The 27,011-nt window shown below is 35.5% G+C and overlaps 2 protein-coding genes across 4 annotated transcripts; one reads left to right on the forward strand and one right to left on the reverse strand.

Annotated features, from left to right (window-relative positions):
- Nucleotides 1-187: 187 nt before the first annotated feature.
- Nucleotides 188-14,245, reverse strand: LOC110097765 (glutathione synthetase, chloroplastic). Its single transcript, XM_020824317.2, has 13 exons — nucleotides 13,828-14,245; nucleotides 12,208-12,377; nucleotides 10,127-10,202; nucleotides 9,838-9,968; nucleotides 9,076-9,198; nucleotides 8,914-8,994; nucleotides 8,397-8,477; nucleotides 8,156-8,225; nucleotides 7,882-8,003; nucleotides 1,556-1,692; nucleotides 1,280-1,472; nucleotides 1,057-1,196; nucleotides 188-530 (listed from the first exon to the last, which is right to left on the reverse strand). The coding sequence occupies exons 1-12, from the start codon at nucleotides 14,212-14,214 to the stop codon at nucleotides 1,073-1,075; spliced, it is 1,695 nt and encodes a 564-aa protein (XP_020679976.1). The 5' UTR covers nucleotides 14,215-14,245; the 3' UTR covers nucleotides 188-530; nucleotides 1,057-1,072.
- A 3,087-nt stretch (nucleotides 14,246-17,332) lies between these two features.
- On the forward strand, nucleotides 17,333-24,613 carry LOC110097777 (calcium-transporting ATPase, endoplasmic reticulum-type). Of its 3 annotated transcripts, none has more exons than XM_020824338.2 (9): nucleotides 17,333-17,422; nucleotides 18,127-19,535; nucleotides 19,924-20,029; nucleotides 20,175-20,296; nucleotides 21,504-21,782; nucleotides 21,967-22,350; nucleotides 23,036-23,145; nucleotides 23,237-23,465; nucleotides 23,843-24,613. In XM_020824338.2, exons 2-9 carry the CDS (start codon nucleotides 18,174-18,176, stop codon nucleotides 24,404-24,406), a joined length of 3,156 nt encoding a protein of 1,051 aa, XP_020679997.1. In that variant the 5' UTR covers nucleotides 17,333-17,422; nucleotides 18,127-18,173; the 3' UTR covers nucleotides 24,407-24,613. The 3 variants fall into 3 exon arrangements, with proteins under 3 accessions (XP_020679997.1, XP_020679994.1, XP_020679996.1); XM_020824335.2 differs by lacking the exon at nucleotides 17,333-17,422 and adding an exon at nucleotides 17,464-17,642; XM_020824337.2 differs by lacking the exon at nucleotides 17,333-17,422 and adding an exon at nucleotides 17,466-17,608.
- Nucleotides 24,614-27,011: the final 2,398 nt, after the last annotated feature.

Here is a 27,011-nt window from a genome sequence, read left to right on the forward strand (position 1 = left end):
ATTTCATATTATTTTTTGAAAAAAAAATTTGAACTAAAAATTTTTATATTAAAAAGTTGTTTAAAAAAATAATTAAAAAACTGCCACAAATAAAATCTAAAATTTGGTTAAAAATTGAACACGCGACTTCCTGCTACTTGTAGCCTTTTATAGTTTTGCCAAACGAGTGTGATTACTGAACAGTCCCTCTGAAATCATAGCTTAGTTATTATAAATAGATAAATTAGAACACAAAGTGCGTCAATATAACAAACTTTCAGTGCGCCAACTTCCTATCCATGGTGCATATTAGTCCTAAAATTTAAATTTAAACAAGTTATAAGGGAAGAACGTTTGAAACGACTTTTTTATTGCTTCTTAAACAGCTTTCTAGCTTAAAAATTAAAATTTTTTAACTAAAAAATTACTTTAAGAAGCAGTAAGAAAACTGTTCCAAACGAAGCTTAACAATAACATGCCTAGGAACCTTATTTCTTCTATATGAATCAAACTTTTCCAGATGGAGTAGAATGTCATGGAAAACTGGTGTCCTGCAACAGACGAAAATTCGAAGTCAGAAGGGGCAAAGTTTATTAAATAAGATATAAGAACTATAACAATTATGAACAGCTTTCTGGTTCTTCAGATGATTTCACACATAGACAACAAATAGATGCTAACTGTTCTTTAAGGCATTAATATTCTGAATGACTAATTAGTCAGCGAAAAAACAATCAAAATCATGTTATGTTATTAGTTTGAATGCCTCAGGCAACCTCTTTACTGGTCTAATAGGACAATATCTTACAATTAGCACATCAGGAATTTGCTGATAGATAGAAGGAAATAAATGAATCTCGAACAAGATTTTTGAAAGTCACAATTGGTATCTCAAATGTAAAGGAACTAAGGCTTCGTTTGGGACGGCTTTTTTGTTGCTTTTTAAAACAGCTTTTTAATACAACGATTAAAATTTTTATACTAGAAAGCTGCCTTAAGAAGCAACAAAAAATTCGTCCCAAATGAAGCCTAAGAAACACAGAAAAAGAGTAAAAGACCACAGTAAGTTGGAGTTACCTCCGAAGAAACAATTTTAAGTCAGATATACACTATCCAACACTGCAAACCCAGTAGCCACTCCACCTTCATTTGAAGAGGAATCCTTTGTTCGCATCAGGTAACCACAATGATCATTCATAATCACCTTATCATTATTCCTATCAATTTAAGTAAATCACCTTAGAAGAGAAATTAGTTATGATTTCAAAATGACAAGAATAGAACTTAGAACAACAGTTACCTTAGATAGGCTCCATATATGCCGAGTTCTGAAATGGCATTATTTTGGTGACAAATTCCTTCCCTAACTAGGTAGGAAAGAGAAGCAGTAGGAAATATCCTCTGCATCAAAATGTAGGCCGCTTGCTCTTGACTTTTCTCATTTTGCAGCTTCAGTAGCATTTCTTTCACGTCATCACCATAAATATTATTTCCTGGAAGGAAACACTACAATGAGAAGAAGAATAGCGGGAAGAAAAAGAAGGTAAATATTCAAAATGGTCTCCTTAAATCCAACCTCCGCCTTCTCTCTGTGGCTTGAGCACAAATAATTCAGGTCTTTCAATGGCAGTCTTGACAACTTCCGAGTCATCCAAACTCCATAAGCCTGCAAAGCATTTTCGTAGTTTTGCAGCATCTTCATCTTCAAGGAACCTTTAGTTAAAGGAGACATACTACTTAAACTTACTGGAACTACTTCTTTTAGCATATTAAAACAACGCAAAACAAGCGAATTTTTTCCATATAAAATACACCATGAAACTAAAACTCATTTTCGTTTTATAAAATCTAAGTATATGTTCTGTTCAAGGTGGCATCATTAAAATTATAACCATAATCATCTATTATGTTATACAAACATCCAAAATGGCTAATAAGAAGGCAAAAATAAGGCTTAAGCAATAAGAATCAATGAGAAGCCATGAAAATGAGAAGTTCGTTCAATGAATATATATACATTTATACTATATATATAAACATACCTAACAGCTGTAGTGGAGAAATAGTTAGCCACAGAAACTAAAAACACAATTCGAAAAATAACAGTAGTTCATAAATTTCCACAAAAGTGGAACGAGGATAGAGTTATAGATTATTTTTAACAAATAAAGGTCTGGTCCAGTTTGGAACCCTCTAAAACCCATGGCCGAACATCTTCAAGGCACTATCCCTAGCACAATTGAGAGCACAGGTCATATTCCTCATTCATACCTTTCCATATGATCCACCTTTCTGTAGATGATAAATTGATAATGCTCGCCACAACACAAAGACTAGTTAGAAGCCACCCAAAAACATTGGAGAAAAAAGAATATTACTCTTATAATAGAGAAACAGCTTAACAAGTTCAATGTCATTTTTTTTCGTTTCCTAATTTACCTTTTCTGCTTTTGCTAAAACGTTCATGTTGAGAGATTGAAGCAAAGTTCATTTAGAACAATCTAATGAAATCAAAAGTTACATTACTATTTTCGTAAGTTTAATTTAAATTCGCGCTTCGGCCTCTCCATAGACCCTTTCTTTCTTCTTCCGGGTCGTCATGGAGAGTTTTAACAAGTTCCGAGGCAAATCTTTAGAAAGTAGATTGGGTTTTAAATAAGACACCACTAGAGATTTCACCCTCATTTTGCGAGGACTTAATGATCTGAGTTGATTTCCTGATCGCTTTCACCACAATTGTGGGCTCCAAAAATTTGCGCATCGGCCCCTCCACGGACCCTTTCTTTCTTCTCCAGGGTTGTCGTGGAGAGTTTTAACAAGTAAGTTCCGAGACAAATCTTTAGAAAGCAGATTGGGTTTTAAATAAGACACTACTAGAGATTTTGCGCTCATTTTGCGAGGACTTTATGATCTAAGTTCAGGTTTCCTATAGGCGTTTGCGAGGACTTTATGATCTAAGTTCAGGTTTCCTATAGGCGCAAGCCCCTATAGTTAATTACCCTCCCGATAACGAGAGAGAACTTTTGATTAAGGCTAGGCGCTATACAAATACATAATATCCAGCGTATAGTAGAAACATGATTTGGTCTTTGAAATTTTTATATTTAAAATTAGAAATTCACTACCTTGCTAACAGAAAGCTTTGTGCCCTACCAATTATATCCTATTGATTCATATCTCAAGGATTTAACGCCGTTGGGAACATGCTGGCTCTGACTATGACCGTAATATAGTAGTGCCATTTGACGGCAAAACCACCCGGTTAGAGGGTCTCGATCATAACTGTTTACCTGTGGTGCCATTTGGCGGCGAAACCATCAGTGTGGTGCCATTTAGCGGCGAAACCACCAGTTCGAGGACACATGCCACATCCTTACTAGCAAGAGACAGATTGAGAATGAATAATAGTGATATTCTAGACTAGACATTTGCTCTTTGTTAGCTGAAGTAATTTTCATATTTGTCCACCTCGGCAAACTGTTGCAGAGGGTGGATGAATTTTACTTTAAGTATTTAGATGTTTTATTTCAATTTTAAATATTTTAGGTTTTGACATTTTTGGAATTTTGAATTTTTATAGGCATTTAGGAACTTGGGAGGCGTTTTCACATATTGTCCCCACCAGTTGAGATTTTCTATCATCATGGACATTATCGGGGTTTTCATGAGTCATTTCACTTTATCTGTTGAACCCTGTCGACTTCATCAACTTGCCAATTGAAGATCGGGTTTATCGTCGGCTTTTTGCCTTTGTTAGTAAATTTTATTTGTTATAGACCTTGAATACCTAATATTAATGTATAAAATAAATATCTCGATTGATATCGTGACCGTATATTTGTTTAATAGTCTGAGCCATGTCGACTCTTATCCGTTCATGTAGAAGGATCAGGCTCAAACTTAAGTTCATTTTTGACCCGCACGACATTCTCAGACGTCACGTGTATGCATACATCACGCTCGTCGGGGCTCATGCAGGCGTGGATACGTAGTTGTAACGTAATGCATGTTGTGATACCGAGTGACATGTTTGCATGAATTTTTTTATCTATTGCTATGCATGTACAAGGGCATCCTAAAATATTTGACACTAGTCAATTATGCGGGCAACTATCATTTGAATGTCTGCTTGTACAAGTGTTGCATATCCGGTGGTGTGGCGTTGCGTTGTAGGTGTTTGTATTTATCACCATTCTTTTGCATCCACTTGTAGATACCATGTGGCGTGCATGACATAATTCATATAGTTGCTTTTGAGAGCTTGAATTTGCTACATATCGACCTCCTTGCTTGCAAGGGATCAATATATTTACCTACCATTGAGTGGTTGTCAACTACAGAGGCGTTGTAACATTCATTGCTTGTTATTGATTATCAATTGTAAACATGCCATTGTGCGTACAACAAATCCTCTACCACTGCCAGTAGGTGTTTGCATTTATGATATGTTATATTGTATATGTATGCAAGGGACTGTTATGTTGGTTGCATGTTGCTAACCACCACCCATAGGTGGACTATTGTATAAATGAGTCTCCTTCATTTGCCTATAAATACTTGCACTTGTCGTAGTCCTTGTGTAGCATATCTAATATCATTACTTATATGTGAATTTATGTATTCATTTGTAAGTTGATGCTAATTGTTGGGTAAGTCAAGTTCATTGCAAATTTGTCGACAACTTACTACACTCATTATATTTTGAGTTCCAATATTCAAGGGTAACTACCGCGCTTGTCTAGGAACTGGCTACCATTAATCGGAGGGTTATCATAATATCCACTACACATTCCTTGTAGTCGCTACAAACTTCTCTCTCCACTTGTAGGCTATATGTAGTATGCATGGTAGACCTCTTGCAATGATTTATATGAGCTCATATGTAACACGAGTGTGTCGCCCTCCAATTGCTGGTTGTGTGTTCATCTATTTGTAAGCTTAGATCGATCTCATGGAGAGTATTTTACTTGTTGCATATTCCCCATTATCATTTATAAGCAATATGTTGTATACATCATAGGCTTTTTTTATGTTGCTATATGACTTGGAAATGAAACTATCATTGTTGTTTGTCGGCATTTGACCTTAATTGATACAGTTGCTATATTCATTAAATGTTCGCGATGTTACTTGTGAAAATGTCGGCATCTCTATTGTTCATTCGCTTATGAACAAATTATATATATATATATATTAGACATTTAGGCCATTTAAGGCAAAACTCACACACAACGCATACACATAGACTCGAACCCTGAACCTCTTAGTTGGAAGCCTAAGCTCTCAACCAATAGGCCAAGGAGAGTTGTGTAACAAATTATATTCATTGAGATTTTAGCACAAGTCCACTGTTATTTATGATGGGATTTATTACTTAGCATTTACATTTTATTTAAGTTTTTGCATTTATCAATTTAATGTCCGATTCCCTGTGGTTCTAACTGTAAGTTTGGTTTCCTGTTTAATTGCTCAAGTCAAGTTCCCTGTGGTTCCCCGACATCTCTCAAGTTTAGGAAAAATTTAGGAGTCGGGCCTTCCCGCCATGCTAGAGAAAAGCGTGTACAGTAGGTGTCGAATGACATCGCAACCATGGTCTTTAATCCTAACACGCCAGAGAAAGACGTGTATGGATCTTCAGGGTACCTGTTTGAAAGATTTGAGATTTTTCTTTCCCCGCAAGCACTGAGGTAAGTATGCAGATACTTAAAGTTGTTTCTATCATGCTAGAGAAAAGCATGTACAGGGTCTACCCACCTCGCCGCAAGTTTCGCACCGGATTCCCTCATACCACGCTAGAGAAAAGCGTGCACAAGTGATTTTGCGCTGAAAGCGGGATTTGAAGTTTAGAGAGCATTATACCTTCACGAGGCGACGTCGACGGTGTTGACAGTTGCAAAAATGCATAAATACATTTCTTCCTTTTTTTCTTTTTTTTAATAATAACAATGATAGTAATAATAATAATTATTATTATTATTATCATTACAATCAATAATGACAATAATAATAATTATTATGATTGATAATAACCATAAAAATAACTAACTAATTATATTAACTGGAAATAGATGAATAAAGAAAGATTAAGAGATTTTACCTCTTAATAGGCTGTTTTGATGGCTGTTGGAAGGGTTGTCTATGGATTGTAGATGGATTGAGGCTAGTTGGAGACTGGAAGAAGAAGAATATGGCTTATCAGTCGAGCAGGTAGGTTGGAAGAGGGTGCTCGATCTATAGCTGGAGTCGAGTTGTGGACTAGGGCTCGCGAATGGGAGAGTAGTCGTGTAGGCTCGCTTCTTGCTAATAAAAGTTGGGTTTGCATCAAGATTATATAGAGGGAGACGAGAGTTGGGTGTCAACTTGGCATAGAGGATTCAATCGGGCTTGTGGTTGAATGGAGGTTTGGCACAGTGATGGTTGTGGCTAGGGTAAGCGAGTTGTTGCAGTTGGGGAATTAACACAGTGAAGGAGTTATGGGAGTCGCGGCTCGATTGAATGTGTTCGTCGGATTTAGCTCGCTGACGGAGGAATGATTAATTGATCCGACAGGTTGCTTTAATCGAAGAGGGAGAGACGAAACAGGATAGGGCAGGGACTGGCTCGGGCTTGCGAATGGGATGGAGGTGTCGGATAGGGATGAAGGATAGTCGGTTGGAGGCTGGGAGGTCTGACGGTGAGGGTGTGGGCGGCTTGATGTGGGAGATCAGGGTAGTGTGAATAGGGAGGATCAGATGAGGGGCTCAGCTGCTGTGGCTCGATTGAGTAGAGGGAGAAGGCAAGAAGTTGTGTGGAGGGGGAACGGGAATGACAGGCTGAGGTGCAAATGAGGGAAACAAGCGATCATCTGCGTGAAATGGAGAGGGAGAGCCTGTGAAGAGACAGCTTCGGCATCATTTTGCAAAATCCGAGCAGGATTTTTGGCAGGAAATCAGGATGGGTCGCCGGCTCTACAGGGATTTCGGCAGAATTTTTTTTTTAATATTTTACATGGAGGTCAACTACAATGTTCTACATTTTTCTGTTATGTGAGATCATGAGCCAGATAATTTAAAAATTATTTTCCATGTGCGGGCAAACATGGACACAATTAGCTAGTGATCTAATATTTATGTCATGACCTCTATTCTGATGCTACACTGCCCTCTAAAGCTCTGAAAATCTTGCTTCACGGCTCTTTTCTAGACATCCTCAGCTAAACAAACCTGCTTTAAGAAATTTGTATTGTTGTACTCAATTACAAATAACAGAACTTTACTGGACATTCTGTTATCACATTCTAGTGTGGTCTGAGCATGGAAAGCTAAAATCCTAGAATTGCAATCTTTGATATTTTGTTCTTTGCAACGGTATGGCTAAACAAATGGAAAATACTATCCAAGCCCAGCTAGCTTTGGTTTTTTAATACCAGAAAAGAGAAAAAAAAATTTCAGGTGTAGCTCATGAGTAGATGAGAAGAAATCAAGTAGAGCAAGAATAAAACTCATTAGGGGGCTCAGATCAGAGTTCGTTTGGGACTCAAATGAAACAGACATGAATAATTTAGAAATGCCAAAAAAGGAACGAAATAAAATCAATAGCCCTCTGAAGTTAACAGCTATCTGAGGAAGAAAACTCACAATGAATTTTGAAAAAATAGCATGTCCAAAAAAGACACTATTGCGGTCTACATTATAGTAATTAATGCCCAAACTCCCCTAAGCCACAATATTTGGTAAAGCGTTAGTTCCAAAGAGTACATATATCCAAGAAGAAAGTATAATAAATTAAACCAAAATAATTGTTCCAATATGCCATAAACCAATGCAAAGCTAATTTTCCACAGCCAAACCAATAATTGACAGTTTCAAAGTGCAGGACCCATAATTTTCCAGTAATACTCAGATAGAAGTTTGAAGGTTTCACCTCTCAAGTACCAAGGGTTTTGCAAGTTCTTGCTGAATCTTTTTTGTTCCTACCAGATGGTAAGATATTGATGGGCACTTGATAGCGGTGGACCGCTCCATCATAAGTCTAGCATTCCATTCCTAAAGGATAACAATATATTCATTGAAGAAACAAAATGAGGTTAACAGGATAATATTAAATATTGAGTTGAAATTGCAGAAATAGCACTTAGGATAATTTGATTAACAACAATATCACATATAGCATAAGCATAGTAACATATATCACATACTGATTCTGAGGGATAATCATTAGGTGAATAACCAGCTCGAAAATACACAACTGCAACAATTTGGCCCCCTCTGCAAGTATAAATTTGTATATTCGAAATTGTAACGGTATAATCCTCCAGATTCAATAAAAGCTAAAAAAAACTTCGTTGCTCAGAAGAGATCCATTAATGGATATGAATGTGCCTTCGATTCCTATCATCCTATGAAATGATCTAACTTTTAAGATTAGGGTTTCCATACATAGCTAGTGATCCATCAAGTAGCAGCTGTCCTTCCCCAGCTATTTCTGCCAAGGTCTTGCGTATAGTATTTACACCATGTGTACTGTGAAGTTAAGAAAACGATATATAGGTATTGAGTGTGGAAAACGAACAAACGTAATTGTTGCTAAAAAAGCACAACATATTTTCAACTAGCAAATTAATAAAAACCTCATTTTTAATCTCTGTTCAAATTTACTACAATTGATGCCATAGAGCTGAAATTTTCTTTGATTTTGTTAGCAATAAGGTAAAAGTCATGGAAAAACAGGAATTGCAAGAATAAATGCAAAATCTATCCATCTAATGTACCACTTTTTCACGTTGTTACAGTTGTGTAACAAGTGTGAAAAGGAGGGAAGGAAATTTCCGACCAGTTTCAACAGTGAACCAAATATAACAAACATTTGATGCTTCTGATGATAACTGCCTGAAATTTATGAAGTAAGCATTTCAACATTATAGTGAAAGAGCGAAAAATCAAGAGAACAGGATATATCTCCTTCAGCAGAAATGAGAGCCAATGCTGGTCATACATATTGCGCTCTTCAGGTTGCACAACGAACATAACAACAGCTCTGCACTAGAACAATGTAAAAGTTTGTAGATGATTAACGAGGATGGAAAAAAATTACATCAAATACACAGAATTAATTAACCTTTTATTGTCGAATTCATTCCAAGCTTTGGCCAGTGCTTCTGCAAATTGTCTGACTGCTGTATTTCCAGGAACTCTTTTTGGATTTAATCCAAGGTCCTTACCATGTTGATTAAGCAAGTGTCTACAGGAGGACAAATCACGATCAGTTTTGAATGTAGAAATAGCACAACTTTATATAAGAGCTTCAATAAAGCCATAATTCCCATTCTGTTATAAGAGCCAGAATTAATTTTTATCTTGTAGCTTGCAGCCAAACAAAAGTCAATCCAAACCGTGGGATATAACACACAAATCCAATAAAAAACTCTTCATATCATGGAAATAATGATGAAACTTTAACTAAAAGGAATTTGAAAAAACATAGACGTCTTCTATTATTTGAGCAATCATGTACTGTATCTCCCGTTTATTTTGCACATCCAAGCAGTACAGGAAATAGTTAAAGCAGAAAATTTTATAATCAAATAAGGCTACGTTAGGGATGGCTTTTTTACTGCTTCTTGAAGCAGCTTTCTAGTACAAAAATTTTAATTTTATAACTAAAAAACTGCTTCAAGAAGCAATAAAAAGCCGTCCCAAACGAAGCCTAAGAAAGCATGTGAAACGAAAAATTACTATCTGGCACAATCTTGATAAATAACATGTGCATGGGTTCTCAATATTGCAGATCTCATATAATAAATTAATAAAAACTAAGGAAACAAAATGTGGTCATGAATGAATCAAATGTCAAAAGAAATTTATCTAAAAGATACTTAACCTGTGAAGATTGCTAACGAGACAGCCAAGACCTGCAAATGAAGATGATATGGTGTTGAGCTCTATTTGGTAGAGTAGGGCAGTTTCAGCATCAAGCATATAGTCCGATCGATGCAAGCCCAAACGAATAACCTATTATAGAAAACAAGACCTCACTTAAATTATACACCACCAATCAAAAAAATAAAGAGTTCAATATTATGTCCATTAAACATATTGACATTCAATCCAATATGCATCATATATCTTAAACTATTCGATAAATCAAAATTAGACATTCAGAAAGTCACCTCCTTCTTATTAATCTCCAGCATCTTTGAATGAATGTCTAAAAGCCTACTAGTAAAAGCATCAACCTTCTTCGTTCTGAAATTTCAGCAGAACACCAAAGTTAGAGCAAACAGCAGAAACTTAAGAATGAACAAGAAGATGTTGCCAAAAAAAAGTACAACAAAAAATTATCCTATTGATTACCAACTTATAATATAGAAGAAGTGAAAATTAAAAAATAATAAAATATGGTGAAGGAATCAGGATATATGAAAATCACAAATGTATTGTCAAATGAGTGCAGGCATGGAGCAATGGTTAAGTCATAAAATTGAGCCATGAAAATAGCCTTTCTACAAATGCAAGGATAAGGCTACATATATCAACATCGTTGGACAATGAAAAAAACGGCCATCAAACAGTGGCTAAGTTGTCTCCATTGTAATCAGAAGGTCAGAGGTTTAAGCCATGCAAACAGCTTCCCTGCAAATGAAGCTTTGATTTGGAGGAAAATTTCAAATTAAGGTCTCTTTAGGGATTAATGATTTGTCCTTTTGCAGTAGTTTTCTTCTTGTTAGGGTTAGGGTTTATCTTGAATTTGAAATTGAAATTTGGGATCTCTGTTTAGGTGTTGGGCTCTAAACCTCGGCTAGAGATTGGAGAGCTGAATCTTCCTCTCGAATTGAAGATTCATTGTATCGGGTCATCTCTTTTCATTTCCTACTAAATTCTAAGAGCTAGTCTTTGAGATTTCTCTGCAGAAATTGTGAAAACTGCTGGGTCCTTGCTGAATTTTCTCAGAAATTCTGCACTGTTTCGCATAATTTTGTGTTATTTCCTATCAGCCAACTCTAAATATCACTTCCAGATGGATGCATCTGCCACACTTTTCACTAATTGTCGCATCAAGAACCGCCTTCCACTGATAGCCACACCAACTCGCCACCTAAAAATAACTTTCACCCTTATCCATCATTCCTCTCTTTGCATCAACTAAGAAGGTCATGACGAAAGCATAGAATCTCCCAGTTAAAGGATCTCATAGCCACCACAAAACTCTTGCATTCACCCCAATCTCAAAAATGATGCCACAAAAAGCCCTTGCCTCGATGCAATATAGTAGCCATTAAGAGCAACTTTTCCATCATTAAGCTACTCAATTTCCTAACCCCTAACTGCACCCCTTCACCTTTCCACAAATTCAATCATGCATTAACCATTTTTGCATCCACGACAATCCCTACACCAACATCAAGAAGATGCAAAAAATTTGTTAAAAGCTGTCAAAGGGAAGATGTTAACTATGGTATTGATGGTAGTATCAAACTTAGGGATGAGACTATCACCAAAATCGAGGCTTACAAAGGCAATTGTGTACAAGTGTGTGGAGATTTTAGCAACTGTCAGTACACTGGCTGTAAAGTTGATAAGCAAGCCTGTGAGCCTCTGTGGGGAGGTTAACCAGGAAACAATGCATGGTTAGTTTAGAGCATCTCAGTACACTCATATACAAATACTAGAGAGGTGTAATCCTAGTGGGAATGCTCCATGAAGGAATCATAACAAGAGTTGAGCATAATTTTTAATATTGAAGTTGCACGCTGCACCATCCAAGTGAATATCACCCCTCTCCAAAGCGACATAACTAATGGTTCTCTAACTTTATTGCAGCATGAAAGTTCTCAATCATTAAAGGTTGGCATGGTCACGCCACCATTCATGGCTATTGAGACAATGATTAATTTGGCTTACTTGTACAACTGGAAAGATTTGTTTGAAATGGTATTACAGTCACTTGACAAGACCTAACCACAAGGACTTATTTTCTCTATTTTGAAAACAAGAAATACAAGTTGCATGGTTTCTGAAAATTGTCACACAAAGTTCAAAATTAGGCAATACAGTACGATCAAATTACAAAATTCCCAAAGCATAAACATAATCAATATGCCTCAAACTTGCATATACATATACTATTGGCAACCTAAGTAGATTAGTCAAAAAAATAATAAATTATGCAGATGAAGTAATGTTGTCTCTGAAGTATAACTAATAGCAGTAAAATAACAAGAACCATAAATTGACAGCATTGGAGAAGAACCTGGACAGGGAATCTTGTAAGAATTTTCCATCCAAGCTTACACGATCCACAAGTTCATTGAAAATTGGTGCTAATTCACATGCTTGTTTCCAAAAACCTTCTTGAATTGGCATAGGCAATAAAGCAAATGGAGCATGAACCATACCAACACCAGGAGAAGTTCCTGATCTCTGCAAGGCAATTATTCACTTCTAAAATAACAAGGTACACAACATCTTGAGCATATAACCATGCTGTTGAAAAACATAGAAGAGAAAAGACATTTAATTTCTTATTCCAATAAGATGAATCGACTGTAGTTTATGTAGAGGATACAAGTACCCAAGAAGGGAAGGATGAAGAAACTAGGAATAAGAGACAAAGTGGAAACACAGTAATAACATAATATTATTCTCTTTCCTATGGAAGGAACTAACTAAGGCCTCGTTTGGGACGGCTTTTTTACTGCTTCTCAAAATGACTTTTTATTATAAAAATTAAATTTTTTTACTAAAAAGTTGTTTTAATAATCAATAAGAAAGCCGCCCCAAACAACGCCTAAGAATTTAGGCGCATGTGATTGTTTTTGCTTGCTTGGAGTGGGCAGTGAGGAAAATTCAACTTTAGCATTTCAACCTAGCACTATCCATTTAAGAAAGGGGAAAGGAAAGATACCCATGAATGTTCTCATCTTATTGTGCTTCCATATTATTTATTACAAGCATGCTTTATATTAGCAAATAGCCAATTTAGATAATAAAAGTTGGCAAGCGCTTAGATACTTGAGCTCCAATTATAGTTTATTAACAAGATCCATTGATGAAATGTACCAAACCTACCACCCCAAAAGACATGTCAAAGGCATCATGAAGAAGTATGAAAGATTGTATTCTACAAACCAATCCTGACAAAAATTAGATCATCTGGTTAACCTAGTTAGTAAAATAGCCAGAAATAACATGGTTTTCAATTGCTTGTGTGGAAAGAAAATCAAGCCCACTGAAAAACCATCATGAGAAAGCTCTCTCAACGATGCTCTTCTTATATGAGTGGAAAACCAGTGACCTGATTTGTAATCAGCTGTGATCGAGGATGGAAAAGATCAACAGACTATGTGGACTCTCAAGCGGAAAATTTATTGAACTTAAAGTTCTTTCCTGATTAATTCCCATTCCAATCAGGGCAGTTCCTAATTTTGGATGTAATATAAGTAATCTGTGTTGTACAGTCACTATACTCCTTATTGATAACCGCCAACTGAAACAAAATGTCATCTAAATGTCCTGTTGATGGTTTATTTTACAACATGTATAAGCGTAACTACACGGTACACTTAGTACTCACTGCATTTCTCGGAAAAAGGTTGACCTAAATTTGAATTCTACAATCGAATAGTACTGTCGCCATAAAGGCCTTAAAAAGGCACATTTCTAAGAGGATTTTTTTTAGTCCTTCGTGACTAATTGGCATCCTGAAAACCATTCTTAAGAACTCGCATTCAACTCGCATTCCACCTAACAAGTTGCTGAATTTAAAAAATTTCCAAAAACGTCAACTTTAAGAAATAAGGCCAAAATCGCCAAACATGAAGAAGATAACCATCCTAGAAAATTAGGTCAAGGGGATTCGAATTCGCACTACCTTAACACTTTTATCCCCAACAACCAGCCCGTTCAGCGAACTCCAAACCAAAGCATCGTACACCAAGTTCTCCAGCAACGCCGGAGAGATGCTGAGAGAGGCTGGGAAGGGTTTGAGAACCACCTCCTCTTGCACTTCTTCGGTTTCGCCTGATTGACTGAATCCCAATGAAACGGGCGGAGAGGAGGAGGAAGGTTTCATCATTCGGCAGCCGACGACTTGGAGGGTGGTATGAGAAAATCCGGCGCGATATGTAGGTAAAGTGGCGATGATATTGGGTATCAAGTTGGGGCTGTAGTGCCAAAAAGAAGTGGCGGAAGAAGAAGAAAGATACGATACGGCGATAGAGCTGTGACTGACTGCGAGAGAAGAACAAATAGCGCCCATAATCTGATAAAATTATTAGATGCTGGTAATGCACTTAGACGGGTGGAGCAATATTGCTGCGCAGAAATATTTAAAATTTCAAAGATAGAAATTTTGGATCTTTAAAAATTTATTGCCAAATTCATGTTTTAATGGGAGGGAATTTTAAAGTAAAATTTTAATTCGTATGCCATATAATGTATAAAATTAGAAAAATAAGTTGATTACTTTTAGAAAAACATAAAAAAAAATATTCTGATCAAAATATTCTTAGAATGTGAAGATATAATTATATGCATGTGGCATAATGGAGAAAATTGTTAAGTAATTTGAGATATTATTATGTTGAATATGAGAGGCAATCACATAACACATAAATATATAGACGTCTAAAATAATCATTTATGTAGAGAGGAATTACACGACTTTATTGAATATGTTATTCCTTTCAATGGATATCGAACTGAAGATCAATACAATGCTTGGTGGCTTTAATTCCTAATACAAATTAAAAATGCATCCACTATTATTTGATGAAAATGGTTTTACTCTTAATGATCTTTAAGATTATATAAATTTTATAAAATAGTCAAATTTAGGCCATTTTACATGCATGATCAAATTAAGCCTATATTATTGTTAAATGCTAGAATATTGGCGGTGATAGAGAGACAAGCTTAATGTCTTCGCTTTATATGAAGATCCTTTACACATATGGACAAAATTGGGTTGTAAATCACTCTCTAGTTTTTATGTGAAAACCTCAAAAAAGAAAAAAAATCATAAGGCATAACCGAGTTGAAATAATTTCATTGGTGTTTATCATCATATATAATGATATCATTCGTTAAAATTAGGGAATGTGTTGATACAATATAGTAGACATAAGTTGTATAAAATGGATTCCATGGTGAAAGTTTGAAGAGCCTTTTGCATAGAAGCTGTCATCAAGATAACATTTATTATTTATCTGATTGTTGTTTTTTAAGGAGGGGAGACCCCATGGTAAGAACTCTAACATAAATTTCGATGTTGATGTTGGATTAGAATTTTTTTTCAATGATATGCATTGATCTTATAAGCATCTATGTTGGTGGCATGGAAGCGGATGGACATCAACCCTTATGATGATGGTGCATCAACCTTATAGGTGATAATGTATGTCAAAATTATTGATCATGGGGGGAAACAAAGTTTACGAGTGTTGATGTAGTCAAACGATAATAATCAAGAAAATGTAGTGGGATCACAGTGGTTGGAAGATCATACTCAGGCATCGGTGCTCAAAGGACCAGAGTTAAGCAATGATGGTTGAATGATTACAAATTAATGGAAGAAAATGGTCAAAAGAATTGTAGTTAAGCAATAATAATCAAATGATTTTAGTTGGGTGTGTGAAACCCCTTAAGAAGATAAATTTAACTCTTAAAAATTGAACTGATTTAGCCTAATGGCCTCACGATTGAAATTTTATTAGAAACTCAAAATTAAGTTTGCTTGTATAGAAGATCCGTTGGATTGGTGACCTCCTAGGAAGTTACATCAATAGGATAAAAATATGAAGCTGTTTGGTCAAAGTGAATAATATCTCAATAATTATTGAGTTATTATGTGGTATTAGAGCAATCCACTTGTTGGAAGATGAGAGCTCTTCCTCCATAATCTTATATTCCTGATGGATGATTTTCGGTTAAGGAAACTTTTGAGGATGTCGATTATCTAAGTGGGAAAGATTGTCAGAAAATAAAGTTAAACTTTTAAACATTGAGACATATTTTAGTATAATGATTAGAATTTCATTAAAAACTATGAAGTTAAGTGTGCTCATATAGGAGTGGTCCTTGGATGGATGATCTTCGGGGAACTTATACCAACATGATAAAATCAGTAGATTATTTGGTCAAAGTGGACAATATCTCGATAGTTAATAGTTTGAGTTGTTATGGGGGGTGATAGTGTTTGGAGGATTGTAGTCTAAAAATGCTAAGCAAAGAATCACTATCAAATATTGATGGTTAGAAGATTGTAGTCGGGAAAAGATAATAAAATGATTACAGTCAAGGGATTGCAGTCGAGTGACTACAATAGAAAGATCGTAATGGGGAAATTGTGATCGAAGGATTGCAGTTGAGTGATGGTGAACAAAGAACCATAATTGAATAGTGGTGATTGAAGAGCCATAGTTGGGTGATTGTGGTTAAATGATCGTTGTCAAGGGATGATGGTTGGAGTACCATAATTGTGTCATGGTGGTTGGATGTTCATAATATGATGGTCAAATGATAACATGTAATACCCCTAAATATAAAAATATTTTAAAATAAAGCTTTAAATTTATGTTAGAATTGTAGCGTTTCGACACTGTGCTTGGTAGAGCTATGATGCTAGACTTGAGAGCACAGTGGTGCTGGAAATCACCACCACGACATTGAAGTCTTTGTTCTGTAGTACTTCTTAATACAACATGACACGTTGTGACGCTGAGTTGGAGTGCTACGATGCTAGGCTACTAATAGTATTTATATATATATAATTCTAAAAACCCTAAGCATTAAGCCTCTTTTCCTTAGTGTCGTGACTTGGTAAGGAAGGAAAACAAGATAGAGAAAGGGAGAGGAAGAGGAGAGAGTGAAGAGAGAGAGAGTCAATTTTGGTCATTTTCATTTGTTTCTTTAGTTAGGAAAAGTTTTATGATCTTTAAAAGTAACCTGAATCTTACTTTGATTGTCAATGATTTTGAATTTGATGAATTTAATCTCTCATAAATTGATAAAAATTTATTTTGCTTTAAGATAATATTTTATATAGCTCAAAAAAAGTATCTATGTATTGTAGGCCATTTTTAAAAGATAATTTTTTGAAAAAAATTAATAATATTATAAAAATTTTATATATTAAAAATAATTAAATCTTTTTATTTAATTATTTATATTTTTAATACATATAGTATTTTAAAAATATTAAAATAAATTTCATTAAAATTGTAACTTCAAATTTGAAATCATTAATAATATATTACAAATTTTAAAATTAAACTTTATTTAAAATTTTATTAATTATTTTAAAAAATCAGGCCTATAGGACAAATAATTTTTAAAAAAAAAAGATGAACGCAGTTTTAAGAGCGACTTGCATTTCATTTTAATTCCCGCTGCGCATTCGGTCCATATTCCTTCAGAGTCTCTCCACCAGCAGGCCTCTGTTTTTCTGCGGATACTAGTTGGCGTTGGTACTAAGCGAAGCCTCTTTACTTCTGTATATAAATATGGTTTCCCCGCTCTTCTTCTGAACCGTTCTCTTTTCTCTTCCTCACTTCACCGCACCTTCGCTTTGCGGCATATATCAATTGGTTCATTTTCCTGCTTCATTCACCCTGGAAATTAAAAAAAAAAAATCATCTTTTACGGTTATTCGAGTAAGATCCACGAGGCTTCTTATTGTTTTTCTAGGTAGTTTCCTTCGGCAGTTTCTTTACAGTTAGTGCATGGCAGTTATTATTATTATTATTTACTTTCACTTCTTAATTTCTTCGTCCCTGTTCTGTTCTTCGTGCCCAGTCGTAGAGTCACTGCTTGGTTAAACTTTTGATGCTAGTAAGATAATGATTTAGAGCGCTTTATTTTGATCGAAAAGTTTCTCCTTTTGTCTTCATTTTGCTTCTACAGATTCATTTTCCTCTTGTTGTGGACATGATAAGTTAATGATAATTGGCTTTGCTTAGTGAATAAGTATTGCTTTTACCCTGAATTATTGACGATTTTCTTTTAACAAGTGAAAAAAGTAATAATTTTGCAAGTAATGTAGATTACACTGGAATATATCTTATTTTTTGTTGAAAGACGTTGAATGAAGTTCAGCGACTCTGTTTTTTAGGCTTAGTCCAGTATATGTTAATGAGATCAGATGGTATTTGATTTTATGCTTCTGTGACAGGAAGAAAGTTAAGATCTTAACTTGAGAAGTCTGAATTACTTGGATTCATGGAGGAGAAGCCGTTTCAAGCATGGTCGTGGCCGGTTGAGCAATGCTTGAAGGAGTACGGTGTCAAGTTAGAGAAGGGTTTGAGTTTCTATGAAGTTGAGAAGAGGCGCGAGAGATATGGGTGGAATGAGCTCAGGAAAGAGAAGGGAAAGCCATCATGGCAGCTCATCTTGGAACAATTTGATGATGTTCTTGTGAAGATTCTCCTAGTTGCAGCATTTATCTCTTTTGTTTTAGCATATCTGCAAGGAAGTGAATCTGGACATTCAGGTTTTGAGGTGTATGTGGAACCCGTAGTGATCATCATGATTCTTATTCTAAATGCTGTTGTTGGAGTTTGGCAAGAGAGCAATGCCGAGAAAGCTCTTGAAGCTCTCAAAGAGATGCAATGTGAACATGCTAAGGTTCTTCGAGATGGCTATTTTGTACCAGACTTGCCTGCAAGGGAGCTGGTACCTGGTGACATTGTGGAATTAAGAGTTGGTGATAAGGTCCCCGCTGACATGAGAATTGCAGCTCTGAAAACTTCTACCTTAAGAATTGAACAAAGCTCATTGACTGGAGAGAGCATGCCAGTGATAAAAACTACAAGCCCTGTGCTTATTGATGACTGTGAGCTGCAAGCAAAAGAGTGTATGGTGTTTTCAGGAACTACTGTTGTCAATGGCAGTTGCTTATGTGTTGTTACCAGTGTAGGAATGAACACCGAAATCGGAATGATTCAGACTCAAATACACGAAGCGTCGCTGGAGGAACACGACACTCCTCTGAAGAAGAAGCTTGATGAATTTGGAGAAAGGTTGACCTTTGCAATTGGTGTGGTTTGTCTTGTAGTATGGGCCATCAACTACAGAAATTTCATTACATGGGATGCTTCCAATGCTTCCATATGGGATTTCCACTTTTCATTTGAAAAATGCACTTACTACTTCAAAATAGCAGTTGCACTGGCCGTGGCAGCCATTCCTGAGGGCCTTCCTGCTGTGATAACTACTTGTTTAGCTCTGGGTACAAGAAAGATGGCACAGAAGAATGCAATAGTAAGAAAGCTTCCAAGTGTAGAGACCTTAGGATGTACAACTGTAATATGCTCGGATAAGACAGGAACTCTTACAACTAATCAGATGTCAGTGAATGAGTTTTTTACTCTAGGAGGGAGTTCAATGTCTTGTCAGGTTTTTCATGTTGAAGGTTCAACTTACAATCCAAAGGATGGAGGAATTGGTAAGTGGAGCTATGGAAATATGGAGGCAAACATGCAAATATTAGCAGAGATATGTGCAATCTGCAATGATGCAGGGGTTTATTGCAAGGATTACTTGTTCCGAGCTACAGGATTGCCTACTGAGGCAGCTCTCAAGGTGTGTTATTACATTTATTTTTTGTCCTCTTTGTGATGGTTTGCTCGTTTAACTTCTTGAACAGGGAATAAAAGAAAAATAAACCATAAGAGAACGGTGAAAAGAAGAAGGCAACATTCTCAATTTACATTTGTCATCAAAAGTAGCTATAAAAAATTAATATAACTGAATGTGAACACCAAGCATGCTTGATGGAATTTTATGAATGCTTGCGAAAACAGTAGGATTCATATCCTGTTCATCAAATTCTGAGGATTGAAGTGAACAAGCTTTCATGAAGATGGATTTTATTTTGCAAATACATCTTTAATGTTTCATAATTCCCTTCTCCGGACTGAATCTGATGTTCTGAGTTTCTTTTTGTTTGGTGCATTTGATGTTTCTGAAGGTGTTGGTTGAGAAGATGGGAATCCCTGTTACAAAGACCAGAAGAAGGTTTTATGATTCAAAGTTTGCTACTGAACATTCCATTGGTCATAACACCGTCAAGCTAGGTTTGTTTTAGCTTGATTTCTGCATTTTTTTATTATGTGATTGCATGTATGTCAATCTGCAAGCCTGCACGCTCATGCTGTTCAAATTACGATTGGTGTCCATTACATAATTATGTATATAAGTTTGTTTTAACAATGTTCGTAGGATGCTGTGACTGGTGGATAAAGAGATCAAAAAGGATTGCCACATTGGAGTTTGACAGAGTTCGTAAATCTATGAGTGTAATCGTCAGTGAGCCAACTGGAGCTAATCGTCTTCTTGTCAAGGTATGAAATTTCATAATATGTTATAAAGATTTAATTTCTGATCAAACTTTGATCAGAAATTGATTCTGGTAAATGCCTCATGCTAAAAGTGTTACTTCTAGTAATGTTTTTGAGATCAATCCATTAAAATTGTTTTAGATGTATTTTATGCATGCTGAAAAATTTTAATTTGACTTGTACTCTTCACTATGACATTGATGAATCATCTCTCAATATCTAGATAAGCAATTGGTTGAAGTTTTATTTTTATATATTTGATGCATGCTCAAAACATATTAAAATTTTTAAAAATTTGGCATCATAGTAATTTGCATGTGAGGTTTAAAACAAATGATCTTAATTTGCCAACTGGTTGTTATATGATTGAAAAATAAAGAAAAATAAAATTGCATGGAAAATATCTATCATTATGTGGAGAATGTTCATTCTCCACATAATTAGTTTTCTATGTTACTATCTCCCAAATACAAGATCAAGATTGTTGATGTTGATATGCAACCTTAAAACAGTTTGATGATTTAATTTTATAACTTTTTATGAAGATTAGTGACGCCGGCGGAGGGGGGTGATGCGGCGACAGATACAACACGCTAGCTGTCGGAACTGGCAGTCCACGCATAACCCAAGAACTCTTCCTTGGGAGGGGGGTCACCACCTGAAATCTTTCAGGATATAGAAACCCAAGACATAGTAAAAACTACTCAAATATTATTCATCTCAAAAGCCCCCTATTTCAAGTGTTGGCAAGGTATTTATAGACAATTGTAGCAACATAATAGGCTACAGCAACAAAAGAAAGCATTACATCTATACAACCCTATAACTACCAAATGGAATTAAACTAGTCTAAAGTTTAACAAGATTAAGCAGCTCAGCTCCGACGCCAATTAGCCGGTTGATCAACCTTGAATACACACTTGAAAAGTGCTACTTTCACTCTTAGATGTAATGCAAATTAGCCAATTTTTACTTGTGATGTAATATGTTTGATTACTATGTAGCGGTTCTCAAATATATTTATAGAGGGTAGTTCGAGTCTGTAATGCAAGAGTAATGTTAGGTACATCAATCTCTCCTTATACTCTACTTTGGCTGGAGTTTGACGTATTAGGATGCTTTAAAATTTCAGCAAATCATATTAAATACCATGGCATTTTTCTTTTGATGTTGCTCTCATTTTTCTTTTTTATCTGTTTTACATATTTAGGGTGCTGTTGAATGTGTTCTGGAAAGAAGTACTCATGTGCAGCTCTCAGATGATTCAGTTGTGCCAGTGGACGAACAATGCAGGCAATTGATACTTCTTAAAGTTCATGAGATGAGTTCAAAGGGCTTACGCTGCTTAGGTTTTGCATACAAAGATGATCTAGGAGAGTTTTCCGATTACTTCACAGACACTCATCCTGCACATAAGAAGCTCCTTGATCCAAACAACTACTCTGAAATCGAAAGCAATTTAATCTTCGCTGGAGTTGTTGGTCTTAGAGTAAGTTACCTTTCCATAACCAATAAGCCTTTGTTTGGGACGGCTTTCTTACTGTTTCTTAAAGCAACTTTTTAGTATTAATTGTTATACTAAAAAGCTGCTTTAAGAAGCAGTAAGAAAGCCATCTCAAATGAAGTCTAAATCTCCCATTCAAAACTCTTACTGTGAATTGTTATTTGGTTAGGATCCTCCTCGTGCTGAAGTTTATAAAGCAATTGAAGATTGTAGAGGAGCAGGGATTAAGGTGATTGTCATAACTGGAGATAACAAGTCTACTGCAGAAGCAATCTGTCAGGAAATTGGATTGTTTCCTAACCTGCAAAGTGTCAAGTGGAGAAGTTTCACTGGCAAAGAATTTATTAGCCTTCATATTAGTCAGAAAGTTGAAATTCTGTCAAACCCTGGAGGCTTAGTTTTCTCTCGCGCCGAGCCCAGGCACAAACAAGAAATTGTGAGGCTCCTGCAGGAAATGGGTGAGGTTGTTGCCATGACAGGAGATGGTGTTAACGATGCACCTGCCCTCAAACTTGCTGACATTGGAATTTCTATGGGTATTACTGGAACTGAGGTATTATTCTCATGTCTCTGAGACCTTGATATAGCCGTAGATATAATGAGATGTCTGATAGGAAGTACTTGAGTTCGCAAGTAACCTCAAGGGTAATACTTGAGTTCGCAAGCAAACCTAGCAAGAATTGGTAAAAACAGTGAGTAAAAGGGTTGATTTCAATCAGCAAGAACAAAGCAGGAATTTTAGTGGATTGGAGAAGAAAATGCAAGGAAAATACTTTGATTCAAATAACAACAAGAAAAACAAAGCAAGATAGAATTTTTTTCAATTCTAGAGAAATAAATACTCTCCAATTCTCTAGCAAATCTAGAGCTCAAGCACACAAACCCTAGATCTCAAAATAGCATTCAATCTCAAGATACCCTAACCTCCAAAAGACTAATTAAAGTTAAAGGAAGTTTAAAAAATTCCTAAACAACCCCTAATTCAAAATTTTCCTCCTAATCGCTTTTTAAAACAGCAGTCGGCCCCATTAAAGCTTCTGCCCCCCTCCCTGTTTCCGCCCCATGCTGGGCCGCTGGTTATAGACTTGAACTGGTTCATGTTGGACCGGTTCAACCGGCCCCTCCGGAGCCGTCCACGTAACAATGTCACCTTGTTTTCTAATATCGACAAATGACCTTATGAGTGTCTTTCCCCATTTCCACTAATTATATTTCTTGCACTGTTTTACCCATTCAAGGTTGCGAAGGAGGCTTCTGATATGGTTCTCGCAGATGACAATTTTAGCACAATTGTTGCTGCTGTTGCAGAAGGACGTGCAATATACAATAATATGAAATCTTTTATTAGGTGCTGTAATTTCTTCTCCTTGCTTCCTCCACCAAAAAAAAAAACTTCGAAGCTTTTTTATAAGATGTGCTTCATTTTTCTCCTTGTGCAGGTACATGATATCATCTAATGTAGGTGAAGTGATCTCCATCTTTCTGACTGCTGCTCTTGGTATACCAGAGTGCTTGATACCAGTCCAGCTACTATGGGTCAATTTGGTTACTGATGGCCCTCCTGCCACTGCCCTTGGCTTCAATCCTGCTGATGTTGATATCATGCAAAAACCTCCTCGTAAGAGTGATGATGCTCTTATTAGTTCTTGGGTCCTTTTCCGCTACATGGTATGGCTTAGACTTTCATAAAATTATTGCGATTCTTGCGTCCTGGAGTATTCGCGGCGGTAGAGAAATATAAAGTTTAATGTCTTAGCTTTGTACGAAGATCCAACACGCATATAGATAAAGAGAGAGGGCGCAGCAATAACTGATGCCTAAGGTTGGAGCAAAAATTGCCCCCCAGTCAAGAACCAGGTTCCCACATACGACGACAAACTGTATGTGTGCTAGATCTTCGTACAAAACTAAGACGCTAAACTTTATATTTCTCTACCGCCGCGAATACTATAGGACGCAACAACGATTATATCAGAACTTGTACATACATATGCAAATTGACATGGTAGATACTATTTCTCATGAGATAAGACATTCATTTGCAGGTGATTGGTTCTTATGTAGGCTTGGCTACCGTTGGCATTTTCATTTTATGGTACACACAGCCCTCCTTTATAGGCATCGATCTCACAAGTGATGGCCACACCCTGGTTTCACTTGCTGAGCTCAGATCATGGAGTGAATGCCATACATGGACAGATTTCTCTCCAGATCCATTCTTGGCTGGAAGCAATGTCATCTCTTTTTCAAACCCCTGTGAATACTTCACAATAGGAAAGATCAAGGCTGCTACGCTTTCGCTCTCCGTTCTCGTTGCAATTGAGATGTTCAATTCTCTGAACGCATTGTCAGAGGAAAATAGTTTGCTTAGGATGCCTCCATGGAGAAATCCTTGGCTTCTTGTTGCAATGGTGGTTTCACTAAGCCTTCATGCTTTCATTCTATATGTTCCCTTTTTTGCAAGAGTGTTTGGTGTTGTTCCTCTTAATCTGAAGGAGTGGCTTCTGGTTATATTGCTATCTTTCCCTGTGGTGCTCATTGATGAAGTTCTCAAGTTTGTTGGAAGGAGCTTATGGTCAGTAGATCACCACAAGCGGAAGCCAGAGTAGAAGCTTTTGGTCGTAGATATTTAAAGTGTTAAATTGCATTTGTATGTTTACTATATACAGATTTGTTTTGAAGTTGTGGTGATTGTGTTGAATTTGCAGCCATCGTTGAAAAATGTTACAGGAATGGTGTTGCTGCACTAAAGAAGAATATCGATAGCAATTATAGTGAAAACAGTCAAAGTGTTTACTCTTATATTGAACTTCTTATGTGACGCATCTCTTTGTGAAAATGACAAAAAATAAGATTGATATTGTGAAGGTGGCGACGCTGGATTTAAATGGAACCCTGGATGGATGCCCATCAGCATTAAACCAATGAAAAAAAGCCATTTTTGTGCAGTAAGAACTTATTTTCATTTTTGAAGTGGGGTTAGTCCAGCCACATGATCTCTCACGCAAATCTCAATCCCATTAGCCTCAGCTTCGTTTCGGACATCTTTCTTATTGAAACAATTTTTTAGTACAAAAAATTTTAAATTTTAAAAAACAATAATAAAGCTATCCCAAATGAAGCCTTACACTACTGCGCGACTATGCATTACAACATTGAAGATCGCTAGTACATTAGGTATGGGCTTGAAGGCTATAGAAGTAACGAAGGCAAACGCAACAAGTTTTGCATGATCTGACAGAGATGGTGTGGCAGGGCTGTGATTGTAAGATTTGATGGATCTTCACAGGCTTAGACTTCATTTGAAATAATTTTTTTGCTGCTTTGTTTTTCAAATCCTAAACACAATTTTTGTTTGTTTATTGGTTTTTTTGCTACTTTTAAAAAAAATTGTACTAAAAAATTATATATACAACAGTTTTAAAAAACTACTTTCTTTACAGTAACTTTTAGAAAGCAATAAAAAAGTTATTCCAATTTTTATCATAATTTTTTTTTTTTCTAAAAAAAAATGTACTTGAAATTACCTTTGTTAGGAGACAATATTATAATTAAAGCATTTGAAGTTGCTCCATACTCCATAAATGAAGGGAAAAAAAAAAGAATATTAAAATGAAGAATACATTCATAATTTTTCATATCTCATCTCTATATAGAGTTATTCATAGGCAATAAGAATACTTCAAGATAATCCTAATTGGAATCAAGTTAGCATCAAGTTTGAAGGACTTAATGGGTCTCTTAATAGTCTATGAATACAATAAGTTATCTTTCTTCAAAGTATTTTTATCAGAAAAAATAATTTGAGAAAATAATTTTTCAAATAAAAAAATAAGAGATATATTTGTTCAAATAAAGATATGAGGCTTATAAAGACAAAATTAACATAAAACATAGGCTGCGATATTATTTCCATCTTACCATATAGAAATCACATCCCCCAAGCATTTTTTTCTCTTTTTTTTTAAAAAAAAAAGAAAAGAAAAGAAGGTCGAACGATGAAAAATAAATGGCTAGAAATAGGACAGATATTACAAGGAAAAAATTGTTAAAAATTACTGTGAAAATCTTTAAATTCTCTACAAAGCATAGCTTATTGTCTGTGTAATAAGCCAAAAATTATGAAAAGTGTTACAAGTTATGTGATTTTTATATGATTTCATGTAAGGTAAGTAACCTGAATCTCATTGTAGTTTTCAATTATTTTGAGTTAGATGGATTTAATTACTCCTAAATTGATAAAAATAGATTTTCTTTGGAATTATCACACTTTTATCATATAACTTTTATGTATGATAGATATGAATTTTATGAACATTTTTGTCATAATATTATTAAATTATACTAGGTAAAGTTGTGATTTTTTAAGCTTTAGATTAATTTTATTAAGGATTTTTATGTATTTTATAAAGAGTATTTCATGCATGATTATAATGATAATGACTTTTTTAGAGAAAATGATATGATTATATAAGTTAAATGTGGCATGCATGTAAGCTAAGATGACTGGCTGTTAACACTAATAATTAATTCGGATTGGTTGTTAAAGCGCAAGAGGGTATGCTTACAGACTTTTCTTTAAGGATGTTTTCTAGTGTTATTCCAATTATAGCCTGTAACCAAACTATGCCGACGAGCATAGGACGATGACTTTTAATGATTTATTAAAAGCCACATGCATGTAATACTAATGATAAAGATAAAGATAATGATAATGACATAATGATGCAATGAATACAAATTAAATGATAAAAATACCATACTAAAGCTAGATGTCTTGCCTTGTTGAATCATATATTGATGCATGTATAAATTAATAGCATTTTTAGCATTAATAGCATTGGTAGAACTAATGAGAAATATGTACGTGTGCATTACATGTACTGATTTCATAACAATAATAATTGAAAAGATAGATAAGACTGATGTCATTGATGATATTGACACTTGCATGTTCGTGTTATAGTATTGATTTATTGGTTTTCGATGTATTGATGTTCTTGCATATGTCATTGATTTATGAATTTCAGCATGATCGATGTTTCTCACTTTTCGTTATTGATCATTGTTGCGTCCTGGAATATTCGCGGCGGTAGAGAAATATATGGTTTAACGTCTTAGCGTTGTACGAAGATCCAGCACACAATCAGATAAGTGAGAGGGTGTAGCGTTCATAAAAGACACCAAAGTTTTTACGTGGAAAACCCCTGAAAA

This window comes from Dendrobium catenatum, unplaced genomic scaffold (genome assembly GCF_001605985.2).
Source record: "Dendrobium catenatum unplaced genomic scaffold, ASM160598v2 fragScaff_scaffold_1434, whole genome shotgun sequence".
NCBI classification, from domain to species: Eukaryota; Viridiplantae; Streptophyta; class Magnoliopsida; order Asparagales; family Orchidaceae; genus Dendrobium; species Dendrobium catenatum.